Source organism: Gopherus evgoodei, chromosome 4 (genome assembly GCF_007399415.2).
Source record: "Gopherus evgoodei ecotype Sinaloan lineage chromosome 4, rGopEvg1_v1.p, whole genome shotgun sequence".
NCBI classification, from domain to species: Eukaryota; Metazoa; Chordata; order Testudines; family Testudinidae; genus Gopherus; species Gopherus evgoodei.
Genome location: NC_044325.1, coordinates 49,597,987 through 49,616,904, shown reverse-complemented (window position 1 = coordinate 49,616,904; position 18,918 = coordinate 49,597,987). Strand labels below are relative to the sequence as shown.

General features: G+C 41.6%; 1 protein-coding gene across 5 annotated transcripts in view; it reads right to left on the bottom strand.

Moving 5' to 3' along the window:
• Positions 1-1,262: 1,262 nt before the first annotated feature.
• Positions 1,263-18,918, bottom strand: part of LOC115649997 — a 42,726-nt gene continuing 25,070 nt past the window's right edge. For 4 of the 5 annotated variants that reach the window (XM_030559292.1, XM_030559289.1, XM_030559291.1 and 1 more), the window contains 7 exons: positions 14,550-14,671; positions 12,970-13,108; positions 11,002-11,123; positions 8,818-8,928; positions 4,202-4,308; positions 2,723-2,813; positions 1,263-1,622 (listed from right to left, as the gene is read on the bottom strand). In XM_030559292.1, coding sequence (XP_030415152.1) covers positions 1,506-1,622; positions 2,723-2,813; positions 4,202-4,308; positions 8,818-8,928; positions 11,002-11,123; positions 12,970-13,108; positions 14,550-14,654 — 792 coding nt within the window. In that variant the 5' untranslated portion in view covers positions 14,655-14,671 and the 3' untranslated portion in view covers positions 1,263-1,505. The remainder of the gene's footprint in view (positions 1,623-2,722; positions 2,814-4,201; positions 4,309-8,817; positions 8,929-11,001; positions 11,124-12,969; positions 13,109-14,549; positions 14,672-18,918) is intronic. The other variant, XM_030559293.1, reaches the window with a different exon arrangement.

Genomic DNA, 18,918 nt, shown 5'->3' with positions numbered 1-18,918 from the left:
AATCTCTTCCTAGTTGATCAGTACAGGAACACAATATAGAGGGGCTCAATTATTCTAGATAAAGAAAATAAATAGAAACTTTTTAACAATAAGTTTCCATCTTTACTCATTTTATAATTTATGAAAAATGCATCCACCAGAGTCTCTAGGTAAAGGCTCAACATAAGTCAAGTTACAACCCCCACAAAAACAAAACGAAGTGAGATAAATCTGACTTCTTGGCCTCAAAAATAAAGTTCTACCCACATAATAAAGATCCATGTATTTGGTGTGCTATTAAGGCCTCAATTAGCTATTACATCTTTTTGCCTCTATATATATTATTGCAACATTTTACATGTATTCTTTGCTGCAAATTACTAGAAAAATAAAAAACTTTAGCCAGTATAATGTTTTGCTACTTGAACAGGACTTAACTTGTGTAGAAAACTTTTAGACATACAGTAACATTGCTTCCAATTGACACTGCACATAGTCAAAAATTCCTGCAGTGAAATGCAAAACATATTGATTGTCAGTGATGGCTAAAGCTGAAAAACTTTTCAATGAACTGAAAGTTTTATACAGGTGGAATAGAAAGTCTAAATATAAGAGTGTGTGTGTGTGTGTGTGTGTGATATATATATATCTTTTCATTCTCTTTGGGAGGGTTTGGGGATGATTTCTGTTATTGTGTATTGCCAATGTTTTACATCACCAAAGATTATGCTAGGCCATAACTCTTGCTCAGAATATTTAGTTTCTTAACCCCTTACAATCCTCATTAAAATTAAGGAAGTGAAGCAGATTTTCATTCTCCTATTTTTAGACCAGTATTTCTGATGGATTCTTATTTATCCCCAATTACATCAACAGTCAACCTGGGGACCATTGAATAGAAGGAGATCACCACTATCACAATGCTACTCTAAACTGGAACAATAGTCTTTTCTACACAAATACCTATAGGTTCTGTAACTACTCTGTAGACCTTAAAAAAATAATAATCAGGAATTCCCTAGGCAGCATATTGATAGCAGTACTGTAAGTTTGTCAGTACTAAATTCCCAACATAATATATGAAAGCTTTTAAATAAAACTGTGTTAAATATATGAATACCATTCACATTTAATAGTGGGTCTCTATTTTTCTGTTTATATATTTAAAAAAAAAAACTTTGGGAGGTTCACAGCCATTAATAATGCACAAGATGGACTCTTCTGGTGTTAGTAGACTGCTGTTCTTTCAAAATACTTCCATGAAGAATGAAGCTACAGAGATACCTAGTGGTAAAATTTATTGTAATGTTATGACACACTGAGAATTTTAATGCAAGAAATTTGACATCTCAAAATATGTTTTCAAAAGCTCCTGTTTCATTAGTGAGAATATGTATAATTTATAAAATAAATAGTAAGATTTTTCACGATTTATTTTGGAAATAGGGCTTAATCCTACAGTCCTTTCATACAGCTCCCTCTGAAGTCAATGATTTCACACTGTTATCAATAAATCAGTGTGTATGCTAGAGAATCTTGTACAAATGAATTTGTTCAAGTACTTCTCTATCAATATCCTTTTCCATGTATACATCATAGTCCAACTTCATCTCTTCTACCCACTGGTTGAGCAGTATATCGGTCTGAAACAATTAAAAACAGATACATAAATTAACACAGTTTTGAACAACCAATTCAACCTATGTTCCAAGGGTGGCAGACATCAGTGAGAAGAGGGGAGAAAGACAGTTTAGCCATTACAGCTTATTCACCATTGGTAAGTTACACTTATTTCTGGAAGCATCATTTTACCTAAATAGGAAAGAGTAAGGATAACTTCTAAAAAGTAAATCAGTCAGCTTATCTGTTTACTCAAGTTTGGGTCTGACTGTGGAAAACATACTGAGTTTTTAGCTGGAATGGGAGTCTCTTTGGATTAACATCTGCTGATTAATTATACACATGATTTTATGTTTTCACCCATATTCCAAGTAATATATTGATGAAAGCATGTTATACAACTCAAACCAGACATAGTATAGGCTTTAATAATAGTATAATACTTTGAGATCCTCAAAATTAAGGGGTGGTATGAATTAAGCATCATAACAGCCCTGTGGGGGTAGATAAATAGTATCCCAATTTTACAGCTGGGGAACCAAGGCACAGAGAGATTGAAATAAGTTTTCCAAGGTCATGAAAATTGCTGGCAAAGCTGGGAATAGATGCCAGGTCCTGATTCCCAGTTCTCTGCTCTAAGCATTTGACTACACTGCCCTCTCTGTGATACTGTGCAGCCTGAATAGTAACTACACCTCTACCCCACTATAACGCGGTCGTGAGGAGCCAAAAATCTCTACCGTATTATAGCTGAAACCTCATTATATCAGGGTATGGGCGGCAGGACTTTGGTGGTAAAGAGCTCTGCGCTCCAGCCGCTACGGGGAGCCCAAGGCCTTTAAATCGCCGATGGAGCCCCGCTGCCACAGCCCCAGAGTAGGGGCAGCGGGGCTCCAGCAGTGATAGAAAGGGCCCGGGGCTCCCCGCAGCAGCTGGAGCCCCAGACCCTTTAAAGCGCCGCTGGAGCCTCACTGCTACCGCACTATACGCGAACCTGTGTTATATCAGATCGCGTTATAGCAGGGTAGAGGTGTATTAGAATGCATATTGACTCACCATAACATCTTCATAAAGAGTAAGATAAAATTTGTCAGCTAAAACTATTTGAAAAAGAACCACGAACCTGTAGGTTTGAGATAGATTCTTCAAGGCTTGGGACTGTCACTAATAATGACCCTTTTTTCCTCATATTATGACTGATAAATTCCCAGGCTCTGAAACATATTTTAAAATCCAAATATAGTATTTAAAGATCAAAAGACTGCCAGTTTTTAGAGAAAGAAACACATTCAATATAAAATGAATTTAACACTGATAATTTAGTGACCAGAAGTAGATTGCAAATCTTTAAAGGCAATTTGTGCTTTAGTATAAAGTCATTGTTCATATCTTACTGTACGTCCCTGTGTGTGGACCAGCCACTAACATCAGTGGGAGCTACTCATGCAGATCAGAGAGACCATATGGCTTTGGAGTTTTATTTTTGAAATATGTTGTTTATTTTCCTCTTTAAAACTAGGTTTACTAGGTGCTCAAAAAAGGGAAGAATGAATAGTTCTGTCAGTGGCCTGTGGTGAGGGCAGAGATTATGTAATCTTCCTCACTTAACTTTTCTAACATACCTTACCCATGACATTCAACACTCTTGCTGTTCCAATCTGGAGCCTGAGAGGCTGCCAGTTATGTCCAAGTCTGCTGTTTTTTTGTGACAGTCAACAAATATCCACTTTAAACTAGGATGAGACACCAGACAACTTAATTTATGACCTAAAACAGAATCTGAACTCTGGTCTCTAGAGGAGAGAGGCTAGTCCTCACTCACTTATTTATTCACTATAGCCAAAAGTTTCTCTTCATATCACTATGCTGCAGTGGTGACAAAATACTTTGAGGTAAATTAACATAATCACAGTATTATAGATATATCCTCCAGCATTACTTTTTCCTGATTTTACAAGTCAGATCATTTCACATACCACAGTAATATCGTCTAAGAATAATATAGTTTCCATCACTCTGCAAAGCTCATTCTTCCTTAGGTTTGTTGTGCAACATTAAACCAATAATCTTTAGTTCTTAAGGCAAGTAAAGGCATAACTGTGTCTCAAAGAACACAGGCGTAATCTTAACCATGCCTTTGCCCTTTATAGCTCACCTTTGAGGACTTCATGTTTGAAATATCACTAGTAACCGTAACTTGCAGTGTGAATATGTATTTATAGCCCTTTTGTAATCCATAGGTTTGATGAAGGATCCTCTTATTTTGTTATAGATTTTAATCTTTATGTTGTTAAAGAAATGGCCTTGAATTGCTTTATTTCCTATAAAGATAGTACCCTATTTAACAGATTAGTGCAAATGTTCTCAGAAATGTTTTGGTGGAACTAAGAGAAAAAGCTTTTAGTAGATTTCAAAACTAATGATTGCCCTTAACTTTTAGCTGCTAAATCTGACTAAATCAAGTACAGGCATTTTAAAATACATTTTTCTAATACAAATTGTGTGTGTGACTTCAAAAGGCACAATATAAAGGATTTTTTATAACTTGCAAGGTTAAATCCACTGGCAGAGAAACTGATTACTTGTTTGGACACATACTTACCTGGCCTGTTCCAGTCTGTCGAGAAAATATTCAAAGACATTATTCATTACAACAACATCAGCATTTTGAAGGAGTGAAGCCTGAGTACAGATGTCCGAATGAAGCACCTGAAGGACAAATAATTGTACATATGTTAAAATTAACTTAGAAGAAGATGCACAGCTTTCTAATAGACATGGTCTGTCTACAGAGCACAGTATACAATTCATACAATTTATATTAAGTATCAAAGAAATGAACTCACTAGCGTGAGTGTTAAAGAAGCCAGTTTTATTTCCTCAGTAATTACAGTACTTAATTCATTATGTATATAAAATAAAAATATATTACATCTACTTTGCTCTTGATCACTGAATGCCACAATAGAAGATTTAGGAAATTACTTATTTTAGTTACCTGTGCTTTATCATCATGAATGCTTATTAATTTTAGTAAAGGATTTAATCCAGCTAAAGCTTTTAATGAAGCTATTAAAATGCATTTTAAGGGCTGAGCTGGTTGTTTAGTGATTAAGGCTCAGACTGTCCATGAAGACCCAAGTTTGGTTATTGTATTCTCCTTCTACATACTGGGAGTAATGGAGATGCGATGTGCTCAGCTCTCAGAGGGAGAACTGCAGAGACAGAGTGCCTCATATTATTAAACAGGTCCTTCTCCAGTCAGTATAACAGCTCTTCTTGAACATCAGCATCCTGTCCAGTCTTCCTCAGCCAAAACAATGGTAGCAGAAAATGGAGTTGTGGGGCAATTTGGAGGCTCATCAAAACTAACAGGAAGTTGGAGGACTTTCCTCCTAACCCAGAAAAATAAATCTCTGATTGAAAAAGTAGTAGTATAATCTCTTTTGGGATTTTGTCAATCCATGTGTTACTTGTGCACCAATATTTGATTTGAAGAGTCCCTACCAATTAGAAATCAACCTAATGAATTTGTCTAACTTCTGGAATCAGCTAAACTGATACTTTGCTTACTCAGTCTGAAGTAGAACACTGGATCACTGTCACCATGAAAGTGTTACTTATAGGAGTGACATTATCATGGTGGACAAACAGGATGATGCAGTAGCACTGGTTACCTTTTACAGTCAGTATTAAGGGACTAATAATGCAGGAAAAAACAGTTACTAACCTTTTCATAATTGTTTTTTTTTGAGATGTGTTGCTCATGTCTATTCTGTGTTAGGTGTGCACAAACTGCATGCACCGTTGCTGGAGATTTCCCCTCTCATTGGTATTCATCAGACCAGCTCTTGTGCCCTCTGATGCTGTGCACTTATGCACTGGTATAAGGGGCATCACCATCCCTGCGTCCTCTCAGTTCCTTCTTGGCTGCTAACTCTGACAGAGGGGCAGGAGGGTGAATTATTGAATGGACTCAAGCAACACATGTTGAAAAACAATTATGGAAAGGTTAGAAACCGTTTTTTCTTCGAGTGCTTCCTCATGTCACATCAATTCCACAGCAGGAGACTCACAAGCAGTACCCAAGGAGATGAGCTCGGAATTCATGGACATGCAGCTAAGACTAATAACCTATCAACCGTCACAGGCTGGAAGGATCTGACAGGGTGCAGGCCAGATCTGGCTCACATGATTGCCACCCCTATGACGCTGCTGGCCCAGTGCCGCTCCAGAAGCAGCCAGCACCGTGTCCCTGCGGCCCCTGGGTGGGGGGCAGAGGGTTCTGTGTGCTGCCCTCACCTGCAGGAACCCCCCCCCCAAAAGCTCCCAGTGTCTGGGAATGGGGAACCACAGCCAATGGGAGCTTTGTGGGAGGTACCTGCAGGCAGTGGAAGCATGCAGAACCCCTGCCCCTTCCTACCCCTCCAGATGCTACAGAAAAGTGGTGCTGGCCGCTTCCAGGAGCGGTGCAGGGCCAGGGAGCCTGCCTAGCCCCACTGTACTCCACTGCCACCCTGGAGCCACTCAAGGTAAGTGGTGCCGGGCCGAAGCCCGCCCCCTCCTGCACCCCGCACCCCAACCCTCTGTCCTTAGCCCCCCGCCACACCCCTCCTGCACCCCAACCCCCTGCTGAGCCCCCGCCACACCCCTCCTGCACCCAAACCCCCTACCCTGAGCCCCCTCGTACACCTCACACCCCTCCTCCACCCCAACCCCTTGCAAAGCCCTTTCCTGCACACCACACCCCCACCCACACTCCCTCCCACACCCCAGCCTCATGCCCCAGCCCTACATCCATGGCCCTGCATGCAATTTCCCCACCCAGATGTGGCCCCCTGTACTAACAGAATATTTTGTAGTGATTCCATTATAGCCAAACATTTCCGTAAACCAAAAAAACAACAACAACAACAACAACAAAAAAACCCACTCTTTCCTGACTTTTCCTGGTGACTTTCATCCATTTAAGAGAATAGAGCCAAAGGGTTCACTAAGAGTTTATAGTCATACTTCTTAGTGCACCTAGACTATAAATGGAATTAAGTTCTCTGCTTCTTTGGTTACGAAGATTATTTGGACATTATTCTCAGTATGTTCTTTAATCTGAATGACAATGTTATCTGGGTACAGTACAATTCTTGTTTCCTGGAACTATTATATACTCCTTCTAATTTGGTGATTTAAAGGGATTGTGTAAACGGTATCAAAGCTGAGCTGCAATACCTTCTTTTGAAATGTCCTCTGAATTCCAAATCCCCTCTTTAAAATCCTCCACAATGTTGCCAAGAAAAAAAAAAATGTTTGTGTGCTATATATAAGTATTCGTCAACGAAAGGTGGGGACTGACTGTTTACTAAATTGAAAGGGAAAAAGAAATCAGTACTGAAAAGTGGTTCTCTCTTAGTACCATGAAAATCAAAAACTACTATATAAAAATAGTTACGTGTATTAAAGTTAGATAAATGTAAGGGTGATTTTCTGAATTTGCCCCAACTTCTGTTGTTGTTTTTTTAACCAACCTCTAAGCATTCACATCAAACATGGTACAACATAAGTGACTTCTATGCACTTATTTTTTAAATTTATGAACAGAACAACAAAAGACTCACTCATAAATTCACTATTAAATATAGAAATTGTTTTACCCTGATATCTCAGGCAGTAGGGGTTACAGTGGAAAGAGTGTATTGTTCTGGATTTTTATCAGAACATCCCAGCTAACAGTGGCCATTATGAGGCTTTTTTTCCTGCAAGATTTTTAACCTCTTTTTACCTACTTATTACTTAGCCAACTGGCTTCTGGCTGTTTTTTCATGCTACTGTATATCTCAATAAAAGAGAGGATTGATTTTAGGGTGAAGCTGAAATCCAAGACTGAAATGTTTAAAGCAGTGTGTGATAATGTTCAAAACAGAGTGTAATAACAGGAGTCACATGACTAAATTAACATCAAGTGGGAGTTGAATGGCAAAGTCACCAGGCACTGCTTTGAAAATGTATTCTCTGTTTTATCTTTATGCACTGAAAACTACAACACTTCAGCAGAATTACAAAGTGTGAAGAAAAACTAACATTTAAGGTGTATATTTTCCAGATATAAAGCAACTCAAGAGCATGTATATACACATCTACAGTCTCTAGTGAATTAACCTGATGGAGCATTCTGTTGTACAGTACAATCGTATTTCACTGATATATTTCAGACACATCAGAAGCCTTGTTTACACTGCAGCTGGGAGTAAGCCTCACAGCCCAAGTAAACAGACTCATCCCAGCGGGGCTTGAGCTAGTACCAAAAAAAAAAAAATAGTGTGGACACTGCAGCACCAGTAAAGGCTCAGGCTAGCCACCCAAGCTAGACACACCTCATTCCCGCCTGCAGTATAGACATACCCTGGGAGTTTTGACACTCATTTCACTTAATGTGTTTTATTCATTGCCTTTGGCCACAAGACCTTTTGCATGGGCTCAGACATTCCCAAAAAGGGACTGTTCTCATTATGAAAACAGCATCTCTGTATAATGGTTTGAGTTTGTTTGGAACATTTCTTGTTTTTTCTGACATACATATGCACTAATGTGAACTGAAATTCTCAGTTCCAAAGAAACTAATAAAGAAATACAACACAATGTTGGCAGCCTGCAGACCTTAGCGTCTACTCAAATGCAAATCCTTGACAGTATCTTTGCTATTCTTAACAAAACATGGAAACCCCAGATGCCTCTTCTTTTTCTTATCATTCTAGATATAAACATTTAATATACTGGAAAAAGCGACAAAGAGTCCTGTGGCACCTTATAGACTAACAGAAGTATTGGAGCATAAGCTTTCGTGGGTGAATACCCACTTCGTCAGACGCATGACTGATACTTACTATACTGGCTTAATCCTAGTTCAACAAACAGTGAAACAGTGGTAGAACTTCTATTGATTTTAATGAGACCAGTATGTACTTGTTTGGGGTCAGCTGAGAGATTGAGCCATATTCAGATAAAAGGCTGCATGAATCAAATATTACTATATTTTAGAAAGATTCCTTTTAATCTCTTCTCAATTTTAACGTACATTAACTTATTTGTTTTGTTTAAAATCAAACCAAGTACTGATTTATCTTCAGAATACTGATTTTACGAGCCTCTCTCATTGAAATAGTATTAACTAATCTATTATACAGTTGATTAAAAATATACACACTATAAAACGTATTTAGTCACCTGTACTCTGTCTGTAAATTGGTATTTTGTGATTATCATTTCTTGCAGCTGGCAAAAGTCTGCATTTATTTCCACTCCATATAGCTGGGATGCTGAGCTGTAAAGATAGCCCTGAAATAAAGAGAGGAAATGTAATAATTGAGGTGCCTGTAAAATGACTTCTTCTAACTTAAAGTGGAAAAACTAAACATTATAAAGTGAAAAACAAAGGTTATGATTAGAGGCAGGTTAAAAAAAAGTGTATTGGAGGGGTTGTTAAAAATTTTTAAATTTGTTTTAAAACATAACGGTAGGAAATGCACTAGAGTAACCTACATAGTTTTCCAGGATTGAGACCCTCTTTTGGCAGTTACAGTAAATGGTTTATGAATATTACCAAGCAAAAAACAGATGTGAGCTGATAGGCCAAGATAAGAAAGGAAAGCAAGCAACAACTCCAGCTCCACTTCTACTCGTAGATACATAGAAATTGGCTTAAGGGAATGGGGGAAAAAACTAAAGTTAGCACAAACCGAATTATAAAAATAAACTGAAAGGGGAGTGGGGTGGAATTAACACACAAAGACTGTGTTGGGATTCTTTTATTTATCGGTTTGTTTTCTTCTGCAGGAGAACAGAATGCAATAGAAATATCCAACACACACACACACAGTATGAATCTGGAGTTCACTCCACACAGTGGTATGTGAAAGTCCAATTTGCACCTATAAACAGGATTTTCCTCCTAGACTGAGCAATGCTACTTATAGATACAGTATTTTTTTAAAATGGTAAAATATAAATTATGATTTACATTTTTTAGAATACCTCAAAAATGGTGGAATTAAATTTTCTAAACATTATTCTAAAGTAATTTGCCTTTGGACTCAGATCAATTATGGAATGTTTCTGTCCAAAAGGAGAATTTTTGTCAAAGTACGAATGCCAGAAAACATCAGCCTATAATGGGTAAAATGTTGCAACTTTAACTACAATTTTATCTACAATGAACATTGTACAGTAATTACACTGAGCTAGCATAGGAAAGTTTAAAAAAAAAAGTATGACAAACATACAATGTTACAGATGTCAATATACTAAAATTTGATTATTAGAGCTTTCTGAAGCCCTTCAACCCTCTCTGACTAGAAAGGCAACCTGTGCAGATAAAACGCGGCAAATTGCCACTTCTGAAACACAAGCCAAGAATATGATGAAAAAGAGAATCTCTCTTTTAATTATATTGCTGCTTTATCTTGAGGCTCTCTTACATTGTAACAATATAAGTGCTCCAGAACTTCAAAATAAGTCCAATAACTGACAACAAAATGTTAACATTTAAAGACCCAATCCTGCAAACATTCATATGTGGCAATAACTTTATTCATATGACTAATCCCAAACTGGATTATTCAGAGGAGTAAAGTAACATGTTCAAGTGTCTCCAAGATCAGGCCCCTATTGAAGCCACTGACTTTGTTAAGACATTTTTATTAACTGATATAATTTGCACTCATAAATATGTTTTGTGCTGCTGTTGGCCATGCACTGTACCAATCATGCCAACAGCAATCTGAAATTACACTTGAGCTTCCTGATAAAGTATTTGACAGGACAAAATGCTTTAAGTGTTAGCTAGGCATGTTTCTCAATGACTAGTCCATGGACTGGCACTGGTTTCTGAGATTTCCCTGACACTGTTTAGGAAGGCAGCAAGACAGTCCCTGGTATCAAAAAGGTCGAGAAACACTGAGCTAAGAGACAAATTAATATCAAAAGCATCTCAGTGAAATTTAAGAGTTTCCCGCTTCACAATGGGATTTACCAAAACTCAGCAGACTATCTGGCCAGAACAGGAAAGAAAACATTAATTTAGCAACGTGAGACTGAGCAGTAACAAACTAAAGAGCAGCCAGGGTGCGAGACAGCAAAATGCTACACTGTTGGACAACAGATTCTGATCATTTGTGGAGGCAAGTCAATAAGTGAGATCAACAGTGTTTTCGTCTTTGTGAGAAGCAGAAGGAGAACTGAGTGTACAAGAGTAGAACACCTCTTACTCGCTGGATGCTTCATGCTATAGACGTCTATTTGCTGATCTGTCCCCTCAGACGAAGATAAAGTATGGAACAATGAAAGCTGCCAACTGGAGAAGGGAAAAATATGGCACAGAAACAGAATATGAATTTCCATGCTGGATTTTACCCCAAACAGCACTGCACCAAGCCTGGAGCCAACGTCAACCAGAATCTTTCCTGTCAGGTCAGGCAATGCATACTGATAAAGAAACTTCAGTTCCATGAGGGAAAAGGAATGAGAAATAAATTCTGAGAAATAAAAGCAGAACAGAACAAAGGTGTTACATGAGCAACATTCATCAGTGCAAAATATTCAGCAGAGCTTAACCCTACTCTGACATGGATCTCCCCTTCTACTATATTTTAATTCTTGTTTCCTAGACTTTTTTTTCATTATAGGATTCCACCAACCATCTGTGTCTGCAGTGTCCTGTGCTATGACTTAGAGCTTGTCTACATTTGAAACACTACAGCAGCACAGCTGCAGTGTTGCAGTGCTTAAGAGTAGGTACCACCTACGCCAATGGATGGGGCTATCCCACTGGTGTAGGTAAGTCTACCTCTCTGAAAGGTAGTAGCCAGGTCAATGGAAGAGTTCTTCTGTCGGCCGAGCATTGTGTACATCAGGGGGTAGGTTGGCTGAACTATGTCACCCAGGGATGTGGATTTTTCACACCCCTGAGCGATATAGCTGGGTCTACCTAACTTTCTAATGTAGACCGAGCCTTAATCACTAGATTAACTTTAGCTGAATCAGCACCATTCCTCTATTATAGGAGAAGTTAACTATAATTATTAGAGCTGGTTGGAAAAACTCAAAATATTTTTTCATCTGAATTTACTGATTTGTCAAACTCATAATGTTAAATGGAGACAGTCTGATTTTAACAATGTTTGAGGGAATCCAGAAAGGGGTCCTCATGGACCCCTGCCTGCTTTCCTGCCAGCTCACTTGCCCAGCTCCTCAGCACACTGCCGCACTGCTTTGGCATCAGTGCTCCATTTCCTTTTGGGGAAATTTTTTAACATTTAGGTTTTTAGCCTGAATTGCAATAAAACCAAATTCTGAAACACTGAAATCCTCTGAGAAACAGAATTACTTTTCTCCACACAGCTCTATTAATTATTTACCTGGAAATATTACTATACATTAATGGTGGTGATGATTCAGAGTATTACAACTGAATACAGTTTCTTAGATCTCAATGTAACAACAATACATCTGTTCACAAAAAAGTTTTGTAAATAGTTTAAATTGGAACAGCTAGCTTTTAGAACACTGGATGTTACTGTAATAAAATATTTATGCCTTGCATTTTAAAGGTCCTGCTCTGCTTTGGGGTAGCACAGAGCTGCATCAGGCCAAAGAGCAGCTCTCAGAGGCACTGTGCCTCCTACTGTTCTAACAGATGAAGGTGGAGGTGGCCACTATGTCATCTCTTTTTGACACTGCTGCATGAACCTTCCTCTTCAGCAGTCCATAACCCTGTCTCCTTCCTGCCCCCTCTGTGGCTGGCTGGTGTCACTCATGCAAATGTGCAAGTGTATTTGGCCCTTGTGTGCAGGAGGCTTCTTGTACTCTCCCTCATGCAGAGTGTGGGGAACAATCTGGCCCGATGACTAGGCCAGTTTGGAAAGACAAAGGCCACGTCTACACTATAGACTTCTCATAAAATAGCTACATTGGTAGGGGCATGAGGATTCATGATCCTTGACCGACACAGCGATACCAGCAAAAGCCCCTAGTATAGCCACAGTTATACCAGCAAAGCTGTGCTTTTGCAAGTTTAGGTTATTTTGCTTTGGGCTGGGGGAGTGCTGGAAAAAACTATACTAGCAAAAGTGCTGAGTTTTACAAGTATAAACAGCTTTCACACTAGGTACACTTTGCTGGTATTGCATGTCGGTATACCTATATTGGTAAAGCACTCCTAGACTAGACTTGGCCAAAGTCCTCAATCAGATGGATGGTCTGTTGCTCAGCTGAGTTACTGCATGACTGTTTTTAACAAATATAAAATAGCTATATCTGTTGTATAGTCACAAATCAGTCAGCATATCTGTTTGGCTTGTGCACTCACAACACGGTACTTACCTAAAGGTGCAGTCTTGTGTGAGCCACACACTACACAGTAGTTTCTACTCATTTTCCCCTTCTCACACAATGAATCAATAACGTCATCATCATAAAGGAATGCATCAACATGAACTGTCGGCTCTGGCTGCTCAAGTATCTGAAAAAGAAGATGAAATCTAAGACAATCACAGGCAAATCTCTTTATTTCACTTATACAGTGATTTGGTTGTTTTAAACAAAACCTAAAAAGATCCAGACTGTGTCCTATGCAATGCGTTAGACACAAATTACATAGCACGTGTCCTAGAATTATGTATACTACTTCCTCACGCACTCTCCACCTTCCCCCAAGGTTCAGTCCAATCAGTCTACTGGTATTTGTGTAATTTATGTATTTTAATACTAAATTTAATATATATTTCTCCAAACTGTAGGGCTATTTTAAACAAATTAAGCTAAATTGATTTAAGTCATGCAAATTGATTTAAGAGAGGGTCCCACTCAATAGGGGTTGCACAGATTTATTTAAAATCTATTTGGTTAAATAGATGTAATTCTTGTGCGTAGACTTAGCCTTCAATATTCAACTGACAGGCAATTGCTTTGTAGAAGTTGTCAAGGAAAAGCTGAAGATTTGAGCAGCTGGGCAAGGGACTTTTGGGGCTTTTGGCATCCAGGAGACAAGTGAAGGTCATAGGCTAGGGAAGGGATGCATTCCCTCTTTCCTTTACAATTTGAGCAAAGGAAGAGGTGACTTACATTTAGGAGATGGGGAGCTGAATGTCTCATTACTCACCCCAGAAGCACACTAGGGTAATGCTACTTCTCTTACAACTTTAACTGTCTAAAGAAATACATCTTTTCATGTTTAATATTTCAGAATCAGAAACACCATTGATTAATGCACATACAATCTTCAATCAGATGGACGTTACTGTGTTCGCCTTTTTATTATTTCAAGGGGGTATGTTCCTCAAGCATCCCCCTATCTCCTCTTTCCTCCTCTCAAAGCACTGGTGTACAAGGCCAATCCATTTTTCCAGTTAAGAACTACATGCCACTCCTCTGGGAATGTATTAACTCTGTTCCTGGAATGAATGGAAGAAGTGTTTACGTAGAAAAGATGCTACTTTTCTCTACTCCCAAATATATATGAGCTGAGCATCTTGCCTCTTTCAGTCCCTAATATCTCAGGAAACAAGGAACTGGAAGCCAACTTGAATCTCCTGTACTGTATACCACCACACCACTGGCCCTATCTTTTCAGTTTTCTTATTTCACGTTCATACTGTAATAGTGCCTAAAGGCCCCAAATAGGAATCATCATGCCAGCCAGGCACTATATCCCATAACTAGGCTAGCTGCATTTTGCTGGGCACTCTACATGCATAATCAAAGTATTTAACTGAGACACACTGAGGTGAAGTGATTTTCCCAAGATCACACAACAAAGCAGCAGCAGAGCTGGGAACAGAACCCAGGTCTCCCAAATCCCATTCCAATGCCCTAATCAATAGACCATATTTCCATTAGCATTATTATTATAATCTCAGTGAATTCTGTGGTGCAGCAGAGAGAGACCAGAATGACAAGCTTACTTTTTGAATTGCTAGATGTTCTGAGCTAAGCATTGCCTCAATGGGTAAGCAATTCCGAAGATCTTCAGCAATACTTCTGAGCACAACATCATTATTACTCAACATGAATTCATCAAAGTTATCTACAAAACAAAATGATTCAAAACAATCATGTATATATCATGGGGACTGTAAGTGATGACCAATATAATATAGCTGTGATTTGTAAACAATGCCAGATGTATAGGGTTTTTATATGAAGCATGTTTTCCAATTTTTTTTGTTTGTATTTTCAAAAAGAGACAGATTTAAATCTTAATAACTTTGTCACTTAAAATAAGTATATTTTAGATTTCAAAATTTCTATATTTACAAACCTATAAGGTACGCATGGTGATCTATACCCAACCAAAGCGATACGGTCTCAGTTTAAGATATAAAAATATCAAAGATGTATTTGAAGTGTTGGGAAAAATGACAAAACTCACAGTCGCTCGCATGCACATAACTGTCACAAAGGTTTCTCTTACAGAGTCAAATAAAATACACTAGCGTGCTAGTTACGAAGATCAGGGACAATATATAGTTCAACAATTCAGTTTACAAGACATCTTAAGTATTTAAAAACAAGTGAAAAAAATAAGAATTTATTTTTTCACATCCTATTCGTATTGCAGATTCTTGCTATTTTTCACATGGAGGCATCTGCAACCACAAGGATGTCCCCTCTTCTTTCCTGATTTATCATCTCATCCTCCTCTCTTTAGATCTATAGCCCATTTCCTTTTAACCAGGGAGGACTAGATGAAACTGCCGTTTAGAGCTCCTCCATGCTCCATCCACATTGAGCTCTGACCTAGTTTTAACCACTGGCGTAGGCCAGGATGCAATTATATTTATTTTAAAAAAAATTAGTAAAAGACAGTTACCTTTTCCGTAACTGGTGTTCTTCAAGATGTGTTGCTGATGTCTATTCCACAATAGCTGTGCAAGCTCGCCATGTGCATTGGAGCCAGAAGTTTTCCCCCAGCAGTACCCGTAGGGGCGTGCCCATAGCAACCCCTAGAGTGGCACCTCTATGGCATGGTATAAGGGGCACTGTGCGCTCCCCCACCCTCAGTTCCTTGTTGTCAGACAACTCCAACAGAGGGGAGGGAAGACAGGATGTGGAATAGACATGAGCAACACATCTTGAAGAACAGTAGTTACAGAAAAGGTAACTGTCTTACCTTCTTCAAGTGATGCTCATGTGTATTCCACAATAGGTGATTCCAAGCTATATCTGTTGGAGGTGGGTAGGAGTTCACAAACTCTCAGGATGGAGCACAGCCCTGCCGAACCCAGTGTCTTCTCTGGTCTGGGAGACGACTGCACAATGCGAGGTGAACGTGTGAACTGAAGATCACGTGGCAGCCCTGCAAATGTCCTGAATGGGGACATGGGCTAAAAAGGCAGCCGATGAGGCTTGCACCCTAGTCAAGTGTGCCCTCACAATTGAGGGCGGAGGGATTCCCGCCAGGTCATAACAGGTACGGATGCACAAGGTGATCCAGTTGAAGAGCCACTGAGTGGAGATTGGCTGACCCATCATGCGTTCAGCCGAGGCGATGAACAGCTGCAAAGACTTCCTGAACGGCTTAGTCCGCTCCAGGTAAAAGGCCAGAGCCCGTCTCACGTCCAGCACGTGGAGGCGCCACTCCTCACTGGACGCACGGGGCCTGGGGCAGAGGACTGTCAGGAAAGTGCCCTGACCCATGTGGTAGGCGGAGACCACCTTCAGGAGGAACGAAGGATGTGGGCAGAGCTGGACCTTATCCTTATGGACCATGTACGCAGGCTCAGAGGTCAGTGCCCTGAGTTCTGAGACTCATCCAGCAGATCTGATCACCACCAGGAAGGCTACCTTCCATAAGAGGTGCGACCAGGAGCACATAGCTAACGTCTCAAAGGGGGGACCCATCAACCGGGCCAACATCAAGTTCAGGTCCCATTGCAGGACTGGGGGCCTAACGTACAGGAAGAGATGATCCAATCCCTTAAGGAATCAGCCAGTCATAGCATGGGAGAATACTTTGTGCCCTTGAACTAGCAGGTGGAAGGCTGATATGGCCGCCAAGTGCACCTTGACAGACGAGGATACATGGCCTTGGGCTCTAAGACGAAGGAGATAGTCTAAAATGAGCTAGATCAGGGCAGCCATGGGAGAAACGCCCCCTTCAGCTGCCCATTGGGAAAACAGACTACTTTGCCAAGTAGGCTCGATGTGTGGAGGGTCGCCTGCTTTCCAAGAGGACTGAACCCCTTCCGAGCACGTCCTTTCCTCCCGGCCTAACGATTGAGCAGCCACGCCGTGAGGTGGAGTGCAGCTAGGTTGGGGTGGAGGAGGCAGCTCTGGTCCTGGGAGAGCAGGTCCAGGCGGAATGGCAACGGCTACGGCAGATGGACTGCCAGGCTTGTAAGGGTCCCATACCAATGTTACCTAGGCCATGCCGGGGCAATCAGGAGAACCCCGGGCCCAAACGGTTTATCTTTTCCAGGACCTTGCCGATCAGAGGGGGAAGGCATAGAGAAGCTGGCCTGGACCAGGATAGGTGGAAGGCATCGGAGATAGCTCCCACTCCCAGTCCCTCCCGGAGCAGAACTGGGGGACCAGCAGTTCTGCTGAGTCACAAATAGGTCCACCTGGGGAGTTCCCCACTATTGGAAAAGTCTGTGCACCACCTCTGCGTGTAGAGACCACTCATGCTGAGAAGAGAAGTCTCAGTCCTAGCGATTCGCGCCGTGAAGTTCCGGGTGCCCAGTAGGTGATAGGTCTGTAGGCAAATGTCATGGGCTATACAGAAGTCCCACAGCCTGAGGGCATCATGGGAGAGGAGCAGGCCCCGCCTTGCCTGTTAATGTAAAACATCGAGGCTGTGTTGTCTGTGAGAACCCTGACCATTGTGCCCTTCAGGTGCGAGCAGAAGGCCACGCAGTCCAGCCGCATTGCCCTGAGTTCCTTGATGTTTATACACAGGGAAAGGTCCTGCGCAGACCACAGACCTTAGGTCTGAACATCTCCCTCAGGGGCTCCCCACCCCAGGTCCAATGCGTCAGGCACCAGCTCCACCAACGGGGGCCTGCCCCTAAACAGGACCCCATGGACCATGTTCCCGGGGGAGGACCACCATTGTAGGGAGACAATCACCGGCTCAGGCACAGCGAGGACCTTGTCCATCCTGTCTCGGGCCTGGGAGAACACTGAGGCTAACCAGAGCTGGAGGGGCCTCATCCTGAGTCTGACATGGCGAACCACACATGTGTATGCTGACATGTGACTAGGAGCTGGAGACACACTCTGGCTGTCATCATGAGAAACTTTGTGACTGTGCTGATGAGCCCTTTCAGCTCCTTGAATCTGTCCAGTGGGAGGGAGGCCCTGGCCCAGTCCAAGACTGCCCCAATAAACGCTATGCGCTGTACTGGGACTAACACGGACTTGGTGTCATTCACCAACAGGCCCAAGGTGACGCACATGGACAGGAGGAGCACCACATGATCCCGCACCTGCGACCGGGAGCTGCCCTTGATCAGCCAGTCATCCAGACAGGGGAAGATCTAGATCCCACGATGTCTGAGGTAGGCCACCACCACAGACATGAACTTTGTGAATACCCTGGGAGCAGTGGACAGGCCAAACGGGAGGACTGTAAATTGGTAGTGCTCCTGCCCAACCGTGAAACGGAGGAAGCACTTGTGCCCCTCAAATATATGAATGTGGAAGTATGTGTCCTGCAGATCGAGGGTGGCGTACCAGTCCCCGGGATCCAGGGAGCGGATGATGGAGGACAAAGAGATCATGCAAAACTTGAGCTTTACCATGCACTGGTTCAGGCCTCGCAGGTCCCGGATAGGCCTGAACCCGCCTTTGGTCTTTGGGATAAGGAAATAGCAGGAATAGTACTCCTTGCGTTTAAACTCTGCTGGCACCACTGCCACCGCTCCCAAGCCAAGGAGCTGCCCCAACTCCTGCTCTAGCAGGGTCCCATGAGAGGGGTCCCCCAGGAGGGATGGGGGTGGAGGGTGGTTGGGAAGGATAGAGGTAAACTGGAGGGTGTAGCCCCAGGAGACAGTGATGAGGACCCAACAATCTGAAGTCCGCCGCGACCACTCCGGGGAAAAAAGCGCACAACTGGCTGGAGAAGGGAAGCTTTACTGCGGGTGGATCCCTGGTGTGAATTAGTAGGTCACCCCTGGGTGTCCCATCAAAACTGACGTTTCCCTGCCTGTTTACCCTTGGTGGACTCAGGATGGGGGACAGACAGCCTCTGTGGGCATTTCTTATAGTCCTGTTACTTTTTATAAGGGGGCTCATATTTAGAGTGGGTGGCCTGGGTGGAAGCCTGCTGAG